This window comes from Fusarium mangiferae (genome assembly GCF_900044065.1).
Source record: "Fusarium mangiferae strain MRC7560 genome assembly, contig: FMAN_scaffold008, whole genome shotgun sequence".
Taxonomy (NCBI): domain Eukaryota; kingdom Fungi; phylum Ascomycota; class Sordariomycetes; order Hypocreales; family Nectriaceae; genus Fusarium; species Fusarium mangiferae.
Genome location: NW_024573928.1, coordinates 1,490,703 through 1,506,565, shown reverse-complemented (window position 1 = coordinate 1,506,565; position 15,863 = coordinate 1,490,703). Strand labels below are relative to the sequence as shown.

Sequence of the window (15,863 nt, the reverse complement as noted above, 5' to 3'; positions counted from 1 at the left end):
GGTGCACTTTGGGATCCTAAGGGATACCTAAGTACAAGTGCCGTGCTGTCGGGCTACTGTAGTCGTGCCAGAACAATGTTCTAGCGTCTGTGCTGCATGAAGGCCTTGATTCGATCTTGGAGCTTACACCCAGAGGTAGACTAGAGACTCCGGAAGTTTCTGAGATCGAGTACCAAACGTTATCGGCGTATCTGAAAATGGAAAACCATCCGAAACTCACAAATACATTATTTTGGTTCTTTCAGGTATCATAAGCCATTGATTCAGTAAACAATTCCAGCCTATGCAGAATATAACATCATATCATTCAAGACAACTTAGACATCCATATCAGTTCCTGTTTCATCATAATCCTTCATCAACCTCAACTCTATCCATTGATAGTATGACCATGGTCATTTCTGGACGAAAAATGTGCCCACGGTCTTGAGATGTCTAGTATCTCCGGGCAGAAAACTTGATCACCTATAATCCACGAGACATTACCGACAAGCACCCATCTATGCGCTGCCTGGCTTCCCACTATCTTGATCTGCTTATCAGCCCAGTTGCAATGTGGGCCCTAGGTGATTCAGACATCTCCGGGGGCAATCAGCTAAGGAACAGACGTGATTCGCCCATCGCCTCTATCTCCTGATAACGCGCACTCTTCAACCTCCGCGGGATCAGACCAGAGCCCAATGCATCCACTCAATCGTAACTTGCATCTCCTCGCGGGATATAGAGAAACACGATATCATGAACCAAGCCTCAGCAGATCCAAATGGAGAACCTCAGGGGGGTCCTAGACCCACGAAACGGACAAGCGGCAGTGCCATCACGTCTGATCACCCGCGATAAGACTTATTATACTGCACTTTCTGCTGCCTCTTAGACTAATCTTCAATTCAAACAATGCTATCAATACATACGGCTGTGTAACCATTCTTGAGTCCTCTTCACAACTGGCACACATATCTTGATACACTATGGAGACTTCAACAACAGCAATAACAACTCTCCTACATCAGGAACAGATCCCTGAAAACTCTGAACCAATCTCAGCCCATACACATACCCATAGCCTTCCTCCTACTCCTCCAGGAACAGCAAAGCCATCTCGGATAGGTAGCTTCCACGATCTACAAGAACTCTCATCAATCGAATCCCCTCGTCTCGACCATATCAAGCCTTATCCTCTACCTCCAAAATGCTCCCCAAAGTCTGTCCTTAAGGAGGATCTCAAAACCCCTGACAACTTTGTTGAGAGAGATCCACGTCTCATTCGTCTAACTGGAGTCCACCCGTTCAACGTTGAGGCACCTCTGAGCGACTTATACGACGAAGGTTTCCTAACCAGCGAGAATCTTCACTATGTCCGTAACCACGGACACGTGCCTAGATGTGAAGACGATGATATCCTCGACTGGGAGTTCGAAATAGGTGGCCTTGTCGAAACCCCCATCAAGATGAACGTACGAGATCTCATCAACGACTACCAGCAATTGACTTATCCGGTAACATTCGTGTGTGCTGGAAACCGTCGCAAAGAGCAGAACATTGTTCGCAAGACCAAGGGGTTCTCTTGGGGAGCTGCCGGCCTGTCAACAGCTCTCTGGACCGGTGTTGCCATCGGAGATCTGCTTGCTGCAGCAAAGCCCCTGCGTGGAGCCCGGTATGTTTGCTTCGAGGGAGCAGACAAGTTACCCAATGGCTATTATGGTACATCCATCAAGCTCAACTGGTGCATGGATCCTAACAGAGGTGTTATGGTGGCTCACAAGATGAACGGTAAGACCTTGCATCCAGACCACGGCAAGCCTGTTCGTATCGTCATTCCTGGGCAAATAGGTGGTCGAAGTATTAAGTGGCTCAAGAAGATTACTGTCACACAAGAACCCAGCGACAACTGGTACCACATCTATGACAACCGAGTCCTACCCACCATGATCTCGCCTGAAGAGAGTGCAAACTTGCCCGAGGTCTGGAAGGATGAGAAGTATGCCATTTATGACCTAAGCACTAATAGTGCCATTTGCTACCCTGCCCACGAAGAGAAAGTCTCGCTCACGGGCGCTCCGGCAAGTTATAAGGTGCGAGGTTATGCCTACGGTGGTGGAGGAAGACGCATCACACGAGTCGAAGTTACCCTTGACAAAGGTAAATCTTGGAGACTCGCCAACATCCGATACCCAGAGGATGACTACCGCAACGCCCCTGAGGGTGATACCCTCTACGGGGGGCGTGTCGACATGTGGTGGCGTGAGACATCATTCTGCTGGTGCTTCTGGGATCTTGGCATTCCTCTGGATGAGTTAAAGAGTGCAGATGATATAATGATGCGTGCTATGGACGAGTCTATGAACGTACAGCCTCGAGATATGTACTGGAGCGTACTGGGCATGATGAACAACCCATGGTTCCGAATCGTGATCCATCAGGAGGATGATGCACTTCGCTTCGAGCATCCCACCCACGCTACTCTAAAGATCAAGGGCTGGATGGAGCGAGTCAAGGAGGCCGGCGGTAATCTTACCAACGGCTACTGGGGCGAGAAGGCTCCTGGTGAAGTTCAAGAGGTGGTGGTAAAGGAGCCTGAGAAGCAGATCTGCATGACCAACCCAAAGATCAACCGAAAGATCACCATAGAAGAGCTCAAGGCGCACAGTGGTGAAGAAGAGCCTTGGTTCGTTGTCAAGGGCGAAGTGTACGATGGCACTCCTTACCTCTCTGGTCACCCCGGTGGTGCAGCATCAATCTTTGGTGCCGCTGGTCAAGATGCTACTGAAGAATTTATGGCCATTCGTAAGTCCCACCTAATCATACCAAGTCCACTCAAATGTCCACTAACATTTGCATCAGACAGCGAGAATGCAAAAGCCATGTTGCCCACATATCATATCGGCACCCTCGATGAAGAATCCCGTGCCATTCTCAGTGGCGATGCTACCAAGACGAGCGATGACGCAAACCGAGAAGTATTCCTCCAGTCCAAGACATGGAGCAAGGCTATTCTGGATAAAAAGACATCCATCTCACCAGATACAAAGATCTTCTCCTTCAAGCTCAACCACGAAGGCCAGAAGATCGGCCTCCCCACTGGCCAACATCTTATGATGCGTCTCCGCGACCCTGCCACCCGTGAGGCCGTCATACGCTCATACACACCATACTCCGACGGCTCAGATTGTGGTCATCTAGATATTCTTATCAAGATCTACTATGACACCCCTCAGCGCAAGGGCGGTGTCATGACACAAGCGCTCGATGCCCTTCCTATTGGTCACTGGGTTGACTTCAAAGGGCCTACGGGCAAATTTGTATACCAAGGCAATGGGCTCTGTACAATCAATGACAGAGAACGCCGTGTTCGCCGTTTCATCATGGTCTGTGGTGGTTCTGGAATTACTCCTATCCGCCAAGTACTCCGCGCCGTCATGCATAATCCTAACGACACGACACCATGCCTGGTCTTCAACGGCAACCGGAGTGTTGACGATATTCTTTGCAAGGGAGAGCTCGACCAACTGGAGGCTGCCAACCCTGCCAGATGCCGAGTCGTCAATGCCCTCTCTAACCCTCCACCAGAATGGAATGGCCTCAAGGGTTTTGTGAACCAAGCCCTGGTTCCTGAACAAATGACTCTACCCAGCGCAAGCGGCGAGGGTGACGAGTTGTTGCTTGTTTGTGGGCCTCCACCTATGGTTAAGGCTGTTGAGGCCTCATTTCTGGGCATGGGCTTCAAATCAGATGATTTTGTATTCTTCTAAAGAATCTTTGGGCGATGATCTGATGGTCAAAGTAGACTACTTATGTATGTGACGATGTTTCTTTATAAGGAGGCGTGAGGAAAATGGCGTTTAGAGGATATATAATTTTTCTTTGGGGATTCCTTGCCAGCTCCATAAAATCAGAGTTGAGAAACGTACATATGAACAAACAATATACTATACATGCTTCCACAACCAACTCTGTGCATCTTTGCCGACAGACTATCCTTGAGCAAAAACAAACTGGAAAGGAACTCCCGGACATAAAATCGTAAAAGGTTAAATAAAACCGGTGCTATCAAACGAATCGGCGAGTTTTATCGATGTCCACCCTCAGAACTACTTTCAGCACCTCCCTCAGATCCATGGCCAGTTGGGTTTGGATAGTAGAATGCTGCAACGGCGATTGCAACGTACAGAATAATGAGCAAAAAGCCTTCCAGGTAGTTGCTCTTCTGATCTTGAAGGAATCTACCAACGGTTAGAATGGCGAGGATGAGCATGACGAGGTCGAAAACTGCGAAGTTGAGATCAAGACCCTTGTTGAGGCCCCAGCTGACAACGACAGCAAGAGGAGCGTTAAAGAGAGCAGTTTGTAATGTAGCCCCAAGCACGTGGGACATCGCCAAATTGATTTGGTTATCCCAGGCCTCATCGATGGCAGTCAAGTGCTCCGCCAGCTTCTCAACAAGTGGAACAAGAATAAGGCCCATGAAAGCGTCACTGACATCACCCCGTTTGATGACAGATTCGATCTGCATGACGAGAATAACCGCCGTCCAAGCAACAAGACCTACGGCAATGACCAAAGCGATGATGCACTCGGTGAGTGTGAGCTTGGCCTTGGCTTGGTCCTTGTGCTTGTCTCGATCATTGTGCTCATCCTGTTCGAATACAGCGGCGTAAATACCATGGTGAGTTCGAGCCTGATAAAAGACATATACAAGGTAGGCGATGATCAGAAGGACCGAGATGACGCGCGAAATTTGGAGTGTCCTGTGATCGAGGTTTGGGGCGCCATTGCCAACACCGTACTCGAAGACAGTGGGAAGGGCAAGAACAACACCACTATGAATCAGTCAGTTATTGAAAGTAGGGTATAGGACCCGGAAAGTAAACTGACGCAGTAAGAAGTAGTCCGCTTCCGGCTTCGCTGATAGCCTCGTTAAATTCCTGTTCTTCTTTCAACATGCCACCAACGAAAAAGCAAGCACCGAGGCAGAGTAGCATGGTAGCAAGAATTGAACCCATGATGGCCGCCTTGATAACGAAGAACATATCCTTGGAGAGGAGAACCATGAAAAGAATAATTTCGACGATAGAACCAATGCTACAAACGAACAAATCAGCTATTGTTTCTCGGGCTCACACCCGTGAGGAACATACGTGATCTCGAGAAGGACACCCAAGACATGAGGCAGCTTTCGTGAAAGCTCCTGACCAGCAAATCCGATCAAATTGGCACACGGGACCATGGCGATATAGGCCAGCGCGAAAATGGTGATATGATTATTGGGCATAGCATCTGATACGCGTGAGTCAAGTCTACACAGGAGACGAGATGTTTGTCGGAAAGACTTACAGCGAACAGCAATAGCAGCAGGGACAAAAGGCCAGAGAAAGTTGCAAAGCAAACTAGCTCGACTGGTTGATCTGAACGAGATCTTGGAAAAGTGAATAGGATGGAAGCCCTTTCGGCCACTCTCGCCCGCAGGCTTGATATATCGAGACATTTTGCCGTTGCCGTGATGTCTTTTCTCTCCTCTCTTGTGTTCGCTATATGTGTTTGGAATTGGGAGAGTACGGTCGTCGGATGAGACTTGTCGCATGTCGGGAGAGTTGTATGAGCGATGTCGATGGGAGCGTGAAGAGGAGCGATCTCGAGGCATGTTGGTTGCCTTTTGTACTCCGTATCTCAGTTATGCTCACTTCACTTCAGTGCAGTACAGTTCCGTTATAGTTTTCCCAAATTTCCGAGGGAGAAGGGTCGAGACCAGGAACTAGGACCTGGGGGCTTGCGGGAGGGAGCCAGCTGCCAGACCGCCCAGGGTATACGGATTGGATAGATAGGTAGTCTAGGTACGGATAGTGTGTGTTTACTTGCTTTGTGGAGTGGTTCCTAGTAGAAAAATAAAAGGGAGGAGAAAGAGGACAAAGCGCGTAACAAAAGAGGGAAGGGATGGATGGATGGATATAAATGGATGCGACAGAGACGACGAAGGCACTGCTGTGACAAGGCACTCGCTTCTAGTCGATCCTCTATTCAATGGATGCATCGCTATCCATAGCACAACAGGTTTCACACCTCCCGTCTCGGCAGCTAACCCCCCCTTTTAGATCTCTCGATCCATTCACGGCTTCATCTAAATCTCCCAGTAATTGTACATAAAAAAGACCCCTTGACCCTCGTGAGCCAATGAGATAGCTCCAGCATGATGAGGATACGGTCACCCACAATGCTTGTGCCCTGCCAAGTTTCGTCTCTAGCAGGCCAAGCCGGGCCCAACCGTTAATTTTCGGGGGGGCATTGCTTGGCGGTGCCTTGGATCTCACCCTAGTCCAGCTACGTCACTGACGCTTTAGCCACTGTCCAATCCATGGGACGACATCATTGTACGTACAGGTGCTCCATTGCTGATTACTAGCATTTCTCTTACCATTAAAAGCAGTCTTACCGCACTCTCACTCGTTCTTCTATCCCTGGCTCTACTCGTCATACCAACAGTGGTGTCCTACGTAACTAACTAACTTACTAACTAGTGCCATTCAAATTATTCTTGTTTTTATCCTTATTTCACATCCTTCACACTTTACCCTTCCGAGGTCTAGACCCAAGCCATCTAACCCCATACAGGCCACCTCAGCAACACCAAGGCACACCGCAGACGCCAGACTTGGAAAAGGCCTGTTCATCAGCCAGACAGGGGCATTTGTTCTGCGATCCCCTGTGCCGGTTTCCCGTCTACCGACACTCCCATTCAAACACCCATCTCTTGTGGCTTGACGCCTAGAAGGAGGCTTCACATCGAATTTGCAGGCCAGTATGCAAATCCTCTCTTGCTACAGTAGTTCCTGTGTAAGATTCTGATATCACAAATGCCAGAGCTGACAGCCTCGCTCTGTTTGTGCCGCTAACCCTGAACAATTTCTGGGATCGTTGGTGCACATCACCATATGTGAGCAGGCAATGCAGTAGAGGAAAGAATCAAGTCCCCCTATATGCTTATGATGATACTAGGACTGCTACCAGAGCCAGACGAGATAAATCGTGACTACTGGGGACGTGGCGTCAAGTATTCGACAACATTAGAAAGGGCTTCCCTTGGTTTGCCCAACATTCGGTTGAGTTGTAGCCATTCTGGCGACCCCATAAGCCGAAGTATGCATTGCTACATAGTCGATATCATAGTTTGATGTATCTTGTCATAGAAGAGGGACATTCATCCTGGGCGAGAACAATCTTGGGATTCAAAAGCAGAAGTACGCCCTGAAGGATAAAGGAATCCGAAAAAGAAAAAGAAAAAAAGGCTTAGAGAGTCGAGAAGAAGACGAAGTTTGAGCATGGACCACACATAAGAGAGACTGGAGATCTAAATTCATTATTCGGAACAAAGGTAGGTATATACCCTGGGGGGATGCAAGTAAATCCTTTGCCAAGCCGGCTGTAATCAAAGAAGTCAAAAATAACAGTGATAGCAACACGTATCCTTAGGCCTCATGTTGTTATTTATCCGTTGTTATCGGTAGTGCTGCGGTTCTCAAGGGCAGTCTCTTTGGCCCGGTATGGAACAGGTTCTGCCAGAACGACTGTCTCGGTACCTATGGGAATGTTTAACTCTGGACCCATCGGCAGTGACTCCATATCAATCTCGACGTTCAACAGAGTCTTGAGAATCACTTGACTACCAGCTTTACTCATCACTTCGTTCGCTTGCTTGCACAACTCCGATGCCACACATTCAACACAACCTCGCTCACAGTGACAGTCTTCGACCCGCTTCAACGCATCCCGTAGTAGTTGATCGATATGGTCAAATGCTTTCGTGCTGATACCTGATCCTCCTGCACCACCTTTAGCATCGTAGAATGTTAGCCGTGCTGGTCGCTTCCGCTGTGATTCTTGTTTTGCAAACTCTTTCACCGCCGTCTTGCACTCTGTCCGTACATCACCAGGCATGCTGATAACGAAGGCTGGCAGTAGACTCATAATGGCATGCTCTGCAGCGTGTATCGCGGCGGCAATGTGAAGACGTCTCTCTTGGAGAATTCTCATCGCCTTCTTAGGCACATCGAGCCACATTCCCTTGCTGAAACGTATGACTGGTGGATTGTCTACATGCACCGCATCCAACACTCGGTTCTTCTTGTCGACCTTGAAGAATCCAAACACGTTTTGCTGGATCTTGATTGTTCCATAGTAAGCATGCGATCGAGAATTCGAAATTTTTCTGATGGCCTCTGTCTCCGTGGGATCGATATCAGTATAATCACGCTGAACAGTTGTCCACTCAACCTTGACCCTTTCCACCCTGGCCATTCCTTTGTCAGGTTGGAAGTCTCGTACAAGGTAGGGATTACCCTGGTGAAGAAAAATGGCTCCATCATAAAGTGTAAAAGTTGCTCTTGAGGCCTCCAGCTCCTCCAGAACAACATTCCGGCCGTTGGTGATATCTATGATAGCAAAGTGGTCATCTTCTGTGTCTCGTATAGCAACATACTTTGCAGGGACAGGGCGAAATCGATCATGGCAATGATAAAAGCCCATGTCATCTTTGATTAGGCGTTCCATGCAAATCTTCGGCAAGTCTTTGCCAAAGTATTTTGCATCATCTTTCGGGCGTATTGGCATTTCATATGCCGCGCATTGAATGTGTCCTTCACGCACAAGCATATTCTCCAGATCAACTTGCAACTCACAATTGGGCTTTGTGAATAGCTCGTCTGGGTTCTGCATGTAGTGCTGGTCTGTGGCAAACCCGTCACCAACCAGTATCGAAAGTGAATCCTTGTTGCGACGGCCAGCACGGCCACTTTGTTGTCGCAGGTTGGCAATCGTATAAGGGAATCCCCACGTCATGACACAATCAAGGGAGCCTATGTCAATGCCGAGCTCTAACGCAGTGGTTGCAACAATTCCAAGCAGTTGACCTTGAAACATTTCAGTCTCGATCCTGCGGCGATCTTGTGCTGTATAGCCGCCACGATATCCCATCACCAGATTGGTACATTCTGGCCGCCCCAGGTTCTCGAGCTCCTGCTTGATGGTGCTCACGAGCAACTCACATTGCGCCCGAACTCTGCAAAATGCAATGATCCTCACACCTCTTAGCATCAGGGTACAAAACAGTCGCGCGCATTCAAACTTGGTGCTGCCGCGGCCAGATGCCGGATCGCCAGGGTCTTTATATGGAGTGTTCCAGCACAAAAACTCCTTCCGCCCTGATGGAGATCCATCGTAATCTATCAGTTTGACGTTTTCTATGCCGAATATTGTTTTGAAGTGTTGCTCTGGGTTCGCAACTGTAGCAGAACACGATATAAATTTGACACGCCGGTTTCCCACGGCGGCACATATTCGCCTCAATCTTCGCATGATGAAGGACATGTGAGACCCCATTTGACCATTATAATAGTGCAACTCATCCACTGTTGACGATTAATACGCATATATAAAAGGTCAATCAAAGGAAGCGCTTACCAACGACATATTTCAAGTTCTTCAGGTAAGATCTCCATCGTTCTTCTTGGGGTAATATGGTAATGTGAAGCATGTCTGGATTAGTAAAAATTATTCTTGCTTGCTCCCGAATCTCATTGCGCTCAATCATTGGAGTATCCCCATCGAATGTCTCTACCATAGTCTCTTCGAGACCAGGCATATAACTCATCATCTCTTTCAAGCTCCTCTTCTGGTCCTGTGCTAAGGCTTTTGTGGGGAAGATGTACATTGCTCTGGAGTTATAATCCTCTTCGAGGGCACGAATGACCGGGAGTTGGTAGATCAAACTCTTGCCAGAGCTTGTCGATGTTGATACTACAACGTGTTTGCCATCGTGGAGACTGTTGAGGGCCTCTGACTGATGCGCATAGAACTGTGTGATTCCCTTGGCGTTGTATAGAGCGTTCACCAAATCCTGGCTCAAAAGAAAGTTGAGGTCCCCATACACAGCCTCCTGCTTCTCAAATACTCGATGCCCATCAGGGACAATCTGTCCAGTATACCAGGGGCTCTCCTTGAGCTCCTGTACGATTTCTGGCACGGTCTTTCGTTCCTTTGGTATGCTCTCTGGTATCGAATCGGCTGCCTTGGCCGGGGCAAACTCTTCTTGGGCAGAAGGGGCCGGGATGTATTCCTGTGTTTGTTCTTTGAGAACTTCAAGTGGATCAATCCCATCTTCGGAGCATTCATTGAGGAAGGCATTAATAGCATTAGTGAATCTTTGGTTACGCCTCTCGATCAGATTGGTCATCTGTTTCTGGCTAAAAACAGGCATTCTCAGCTGCTCGTCTCTCAATTTTCGGTTTGGCTTCGTTGGCTCGCCAGACTTCCCTGGGACTTGTCTCTTCAGATCGCCATCAATGAATTCGAGAAAAAGGACTTCTCGTCCTGCAGGTTCAAGTTCCCGATCATGTTGTTTGTCGAGGCCATCCATGCCAGTGTACCCGCCCACTGACGCATCATGCGCAGGAGCCTGAGACCTGAATGATTTGCCAGTTCGGAAGACGTCGTCCCTTTCAGTGCCTTTGACATCAAGTTGTAGCATGTTCTCGTCGACATATGCAAAGAAAAGCCCCTCAGGACGAATCGCTACCATGGAAGCAATCTCATCGACCAGTAGTTCCCGCTTGATATGGGCTTCAACGGCAGATTTTATAGTGTCAAACGTCGTGGCAAGATGTTTTCGTGTGGTGCAAAAGGTGTAGACAAGATTGAGAGCTCGATGCGTTCGTTCAACCTTCTTAAACTCTTCTGGCCATTCCACAGAACAGGGTACGACCAAACTGCTGGCTTCTTTGTGAAGGGTCGGCCGTGCTTTTCCCCTCTTTCCTCCTCTTCTAGATTTCGAGTTGCTCGGCTGACTTGAAGTCGGACTCTCGGCTGTTGAGTCCTCGCCGCCATCACGCTTGCGTTTTGCTCCTGGCAGTGAATATTCTGTGCTAGGACCAACTCGGCCTGATATTTCCTTGCGTTTTGTCATGTCATTAATGGGGACTGAAGGAATGTGTGAGGCTCGGCTGGGCTCATGATAAAATCAAAGCCGTTTCAATACGTGCAAGTGGCGACGTCATGCATGGCTCGAGTCACGAAATTGATGCCATATCACGTGCATTGATTACAATATCACCGACTGCAAATGTGATGAGACATACAAAGCCTACCTACCTTAGCAGAAATGCAGATGTTATTGTATCAATCGAAGCGTGTTTTTTTGTACGAATACGACTTCATGGCCAGTACATAGCTGTGCCCAATCTCCATCTACCCTGTCCAGTGTCCAGTGTCCTGTGTCCAGGACTTATACTAATGGCTTCCAAATACCATTGTTAAAGACACAGCAATGCTCCTCAAATGATAGCTCTTTATACACAATTCTATCCATGGTTCCGTGCAAAAGTCAGAAAGCGACCAGGCTCTCACGGTGCATTGTATCAACATGTGTGCTCCAAGCTGGGCACGACTTTCTGACCTTCTAGTCATCTGCCCTGCTTGCCACTTGCATAAACGGCAACTGGCTAGACTAGCTCCCCTCATGTATCAATGCAAATCCCCGTTTGCGATTCTATCAGGGTTCGAGGCAGGGCATCACCTCTTTATGGGGTTTCAACAGCTTTGCAAGAGCTTTCCAAACAGTGACTAACTGTTCTGGAGTTCTTTTTGAATGATTCCAATCTCATTCATGAAAAGCTTTGCGTTGGCAGCTGACATCTACGTGACATTTGTCAGTTCCAAGTAGCAGATAGGAAATCCAAGGCATTGCGACTTACTCTCATTGTGATGCTCACGGGTTTGGACTGTTCACCCTCGAAAGCAGTGAAGAGGATGCCAACAGACTTCAATGAAGCCTTTTCTTGGAATTTCATGGCGGCGACAAGCGCTGTGTTCAAAATGACTCGATGTGTTTGATCTTGGCGCATGATGAGACGGGCAACCTTGTGGCCTTGGGATTCTCCTGCAGCCTCCTCGTCCACTTCTAAAGCGGAAGCATCAAATGATCCGGGGATAACAGCGCCGTTTTCGTCGTACTCGACACAGGCCTGAGGCACATTAATTTTAAGCATGCCCGCACCTCGTTCTTTCCAGCCGGCCTCTTTGTCGTGGTAAAACATCTTGGCTCTTACAGAGACAACCGTTGCCTCGCCGGCTTCGCCATCGTTGACCTCGACTGGTAACTGTTAGAACTAAATTGACAAAGAGATAGATATGAAACTCGCTTTTCTGCAACTTAAGCTTCTTTTTCTCGTCGGATTCCTTCTCTGGCGAAACAGCACGTTCGGCTTCAGGGGGTTGCTCACTCTCATCTCTTTCTTCTTCCTCTTCGTCACCGTCCTCGGATTCACTATCCGGGGCTCCAAATGGCTTCGCAGGTTTCTCGCTCTTGAGGGGCTCCGCACCAGGCGCAGCGAAGCTCGAGAGAGGTTTGGTACCCCCTAGAGCAGATCCAAAAGTGCTTCCCCCAAAGGGGCTTCCATTGCTTCCAGTTGATAACCCTGCAAAAGGCGACGCCCCTCCTGAGCTTCCAAAGGTCAGCTTAGGTGGCGCGGCAGGCTGTGCTGTTGTAAATGAAGGCGGAGAAGCAAATGAGCTAAGCGAGGGCTTTCCAGCAGCGAGTGATCCGAACGCACTTCCGCTCTGAGAGGCACCAAGAGAAGCAAACGGCGAAGTCCCGGACGACAGCTTGCCAAAGCCAGACGCCGCGAAAGCGCTAGCAGATGTTTGCCCTTGGGACTGTTTTGTCGCTGATTTGCCGGCTTCGGTGTCTTTGGTCACCTCGCTGGAAGCAATCGTTGATGGCTGCAGAGAAAAGGTTAGTCCAGCCTCTACACTTGGTAAGTAAAACTGCGGTTAGCATACCAAATCTGCATCTTCGTCGCGATGTCGCTTCTTCTCGGGCTCGGTTCGTAGAGCTCTATCCTTGGCCGAGTCCGATGATGCCACACTGTTCGAATCGTTTTCTTCAGCATCTTTGCTTCCCTCTAGTTGGTCATGCGCGCGCTTCTTCTTAGGGGATGCGATTTGCTCCTTCAAGTCATTATCGGGCGCATCCGATGTGTTGGCAGCATCTTCTGGACCAGATGTTGGGGGGTCAGAGATAGAGGATTGTTTTAGTTCACGACGAGTAGCACGAGTCTCTGCGTCTTCCTTGGTCTCGACGTTGAGAGGTTCGTTCTTGGGACTGGCATCGGGAGCGTCGTCGGCCATGGCGTCCAAAGGCTTGGTGTGATGACGGAAGATCAACGACAAGAGGATTGGGTTTGATAAGGGGAAGATGCTGGACTTGAGTTTATAGCGGAGGATATAGAGCAAGACATGTAAGGTCCGAGAATCACGGGTGATGTATGAGCAAGAATATGCGCTGGACTTGAAATCAGGCTGGGCGCAGGTTGTCTGAGTTGGGTCACTGTTGGATGTTGGAATCGAAGGTTGTGTTGAGCGCTGCGTGGAGCCAATCAAACACATGCAGAATCGCCAATGTCAAAATAACCAGAGCTAACCTAGACAGCTGAGCCTAGGTACTGTAGCTAAGGTATTCACCGCCCGACTGGCGCTAATATCCACGCCAGCAGGAGGGGTAACAATGGAGGATCGAGATTGGACGTCATTTTCACGATTAAACAAAGACAAAATGATCACAGACAGTTGGGGAAAATGTGAAACGCCCCGAAATACTCTATATAAATTGGCTTTGTACTGAAATTTGATCCTTAACCATGACTTTGTTCCACCTTAAAACAAAAAACATTGCCTACTTAGGTACCTTGCCTTGACCGACCTTGAATGGATCAAAGCCCGCCAGTTCATATCTGATGTACAGACCTAGTGCTTCTACTCCGGGAGCAGGGGTTGTAGCATTGCTTGAGGTTCAGTTGTCACACAACAAACAAGTTCGAACTACTAATAGTATTATTGATGAATGTGTGGCCATCTCATTATCAGCCTTCCATATGCCTAGAAATCTCAGCATCTATGATAGGATAAGATAGGACCCAATGGCTCGGTACCGTATCTGCGCGTTAATCGCTCCAGGATCTGTTCCGTTTCGGGAAAACAAACAAACAAACTGCCATATTCGACAATCGACAAAGCATACCATGATAAAAAGTGATACATGTTTGCAAAGAATAGTTCAAGAACCCTAGAAATCAGTCCATGACACCACTCCATCACCGAAACACTAAACATCGCAGTCCTAGTCAGGATTCGGTTCGTTTCAAGTAAGAATACATCAGTCTAAATCGACCATTTTAACCACTCCGTCTTTTCAAATCACAGCAACTTCATACCGAGTCACGTTTCCTGGTAACGAGCCCGTCTTAGCTGATAAAGCACAGACAGCCAAGACCGAGATAGAAGACAAGTAGAGGGTACACTGCAATGGCAACTCGGTTCTTGACAACTCCGCTGCCACCTAAAATGCTGACACCAGCAGCCAGAGACCAACTGATGAGGACGATATAGATGGGGATGCGAGCGATCCAGTGAAGGCCGAGGGCAGACATCATAGCAGCAAGAACCAGGGGGAAAAGCGTGTATCCGATGATGCAGACACTCTGGGCGAAGGAGCTTTGAGCAAGTTAGCGAATGTCACATGAGCAAACCCAGACAGCGAAACATACATGTTACCACCCAACAGTTTGATCTGTAGCGTCACGACAGCCTCACCGAGCCAAATCATAGCAAAGACGCCACTGAATACAGCATCACGCTGTTCAGATCGAGCGGTGATGCTGAGGAGAACACTTAGAAGAAGGCAGAAGATCAGAGGGCCCCAAAGATCCCAGTCGCGAAGACCAGGAGTCATGTTGCTCTGGAGCAGAGCCTCAGCATCAACCATACGGCTCGCCAGTCCAGTGAGTTCTTCCCTTGTCCCTGAAAGACCAGCGCCACGGATGCTGGAATAAGCGCCGCGCAGACCCCCCTCATTATCGAACATAGTACCACCCAGGAGATAGCGCGGGTAGAGCACTTCTCTGAGCTTTGCCCAGACAGCGAGCAGGTCGCGACGCAATGTATCCCATACGGACTCTTCAATTGTATTTTGAGGAGCTCTTCGGTCTTCTCCGGGGATTCGTGAGGTCAGATAACCTTCGTTCAACGGTCGCGATGATGAGCTGGAGCCAATGTTGCCTGTCAAGGGCTGACGGGTGTTGTTGGTCGCAAGAGGGTCGTCAAAGTCGTTGAGATCGGCTGGATCTAGGTCAGTTTCCACGGAGTAGAGAATAGAGCTCTGTATGTTCCAGCAAAAATAAGGGCCCAGTGTGCGATCTCTTACCATCATCAGGGTCGATCAGGTCGTCCTCATCCTCCAAAGGTGGGTTGGCATAGTGCCCTCGAGCGTTGGAAGCTGACATGATATGTAGAGTATCGTGTCGCTCGGTATGAACAATCGGTTGTGTAATTAGTATTGTGGTGTTCTTTCCGGCGTCACAGAGAAGTCGTGTGAAAGTTGATGAATATGAAGCTGACGTACGTATTTCTATGTAGGTAATAACGGCGAAACTTCCACGGTCGCCTCTCCAGAAACGGGCCCCTTGATGCAAGGTGGCCCAAGCTTCCCCTGCATTGCAACCAATCACAGCGCCGTCCATTTCGGGTACGGGCAGGGGAGCCTCTAGGTAAAGGGCATCTCTTGAATGACAGATAATTCTGATTCAAACACGCATTTGCTATACGAGAAATGGAATCTCTTCTTTGAAGCGCGAAGAAATAAAAATATATTAACCACCTTTCAGGCTTTTACTATTTCAAATTGTCTGACGATTCTAACGACATCATCTCATTTCTCATCACTTGGGTACAACATCAGTACGACTCAGAGCTTCTTCGTGATTAAGAAACAAGCCTACAGCCACTGGGCTCTTTTGAGTTACAGGCGAATAAGTCAAAGCTCATCG

At 48.6% G+C, this 15,863-nt stretch overlaps 5 protein-coding genes across 5 annotated transcripts; 1 reads left to right on the top strand and 4 right to left on the bottom strand.

The window, feature by feature from the left end:
- Positions 1 to 968: 968 nt before the first annotated feature.
- On the top strand, positions 969 to 3,749 carry FMAN_11446 (putative nitrate reductase; the record flags this gene model as incomplete). Its single annotated transcript, XM_041834258.1, has 2 exons — positions 969 to 2,784; positions 2,842 to 3,749. The coding sequence occupies 2 exons, from the start codon at positions 969 to 971 to the stop codon at positions 3,747 to 3,749; spliced, it is 2,724 nt and encodes a 907-aa protein (XP_041684540.1).
- Positions 3,750 to 4,066: 317 nt separating this feature from the next.
- On the bottom strand, positions 4,067 to 5,638 carry FMAN_11445 (uncharacterized protein; the record flags this gene model as incomplete). The annotated part of the gene is made up of 4 exons (XM_041834257.1): positions 4,067 to 4,817; positions 4,873 to 5,079; positions 5,136 to 5,274; positions 5,332 to 5,638. The coding sequence occupies 4 exons, from the start codon at positions 5,636 to 5,638 to the stop codon at positions 4,067 to 4,069; spliced, it is 1,404 nt and encodes a 467-aa protein (XP_041684539.1).
- A 1,838-nt stretch (positions 5,639 to 7,476) lies between these two features.
- FMAN_11444 (related to helicases) lies at positions 7,477 to 10,948 on the bottom strand (the record flags this gene model as incomplete). Its single annotated transcript, XM_041834256.1, has 2 exons — positions 7,477 to 9,395; positions 9,448 to 10,948. 2 exons carry the CDS (start codon positions 10,946 to 10,948, stop codon positions 7,477 to 7,479), a joined length of 3,420 nt encoding a protein of 1,139 aa, XP_041684538.1.
- A 656-nt stretch (positions 10,949 to 11,604) lies between these two features.
- Positions 11,605 to 13,170, bottom strand: FMAN_11443 (uncharacterized protein; the record flags this gene model as incomplete). The annotated part of the gene is made up of 4 exons (XM_041834255.1): positions 11,605 to 11,676; positions 11,736 to 12,133; positions 12,264 to 12,762; positions 12,823 to 13,170. The coding sequence occupies 4 exons, from the start codon at positions 13,168 to 13,170 to the stop codon at positions 11,605 to 11,607; spliced, it is 1,317 nt and encodes a 438-aa protein (XP_041684537.1).
- Positions 13,171 to 14,282: 1,112 nt separating this feature from the next.
- Positions 14,283 to 15,320, bottom strand: FMAN_11442 (uncharacterized protein; the record flags this gene model as incomplete). The annotated part of the gene is made up of 3 exons (XM_041834254.1): positions 14,283 to 14,532; positions 14,586 to 15,156; positions 15,242 to 15,320. 3 exons carry the CDS (start codon positions 15,318 to 15,320, stop codon positions 14,283 to 14,285), a joined length of 900 nt encoding a protein of 299 aa, XP_041684536.1.
- Between the last annotated feature and the right edge of the window lie 543 nt (positions 15,321 to 15,863).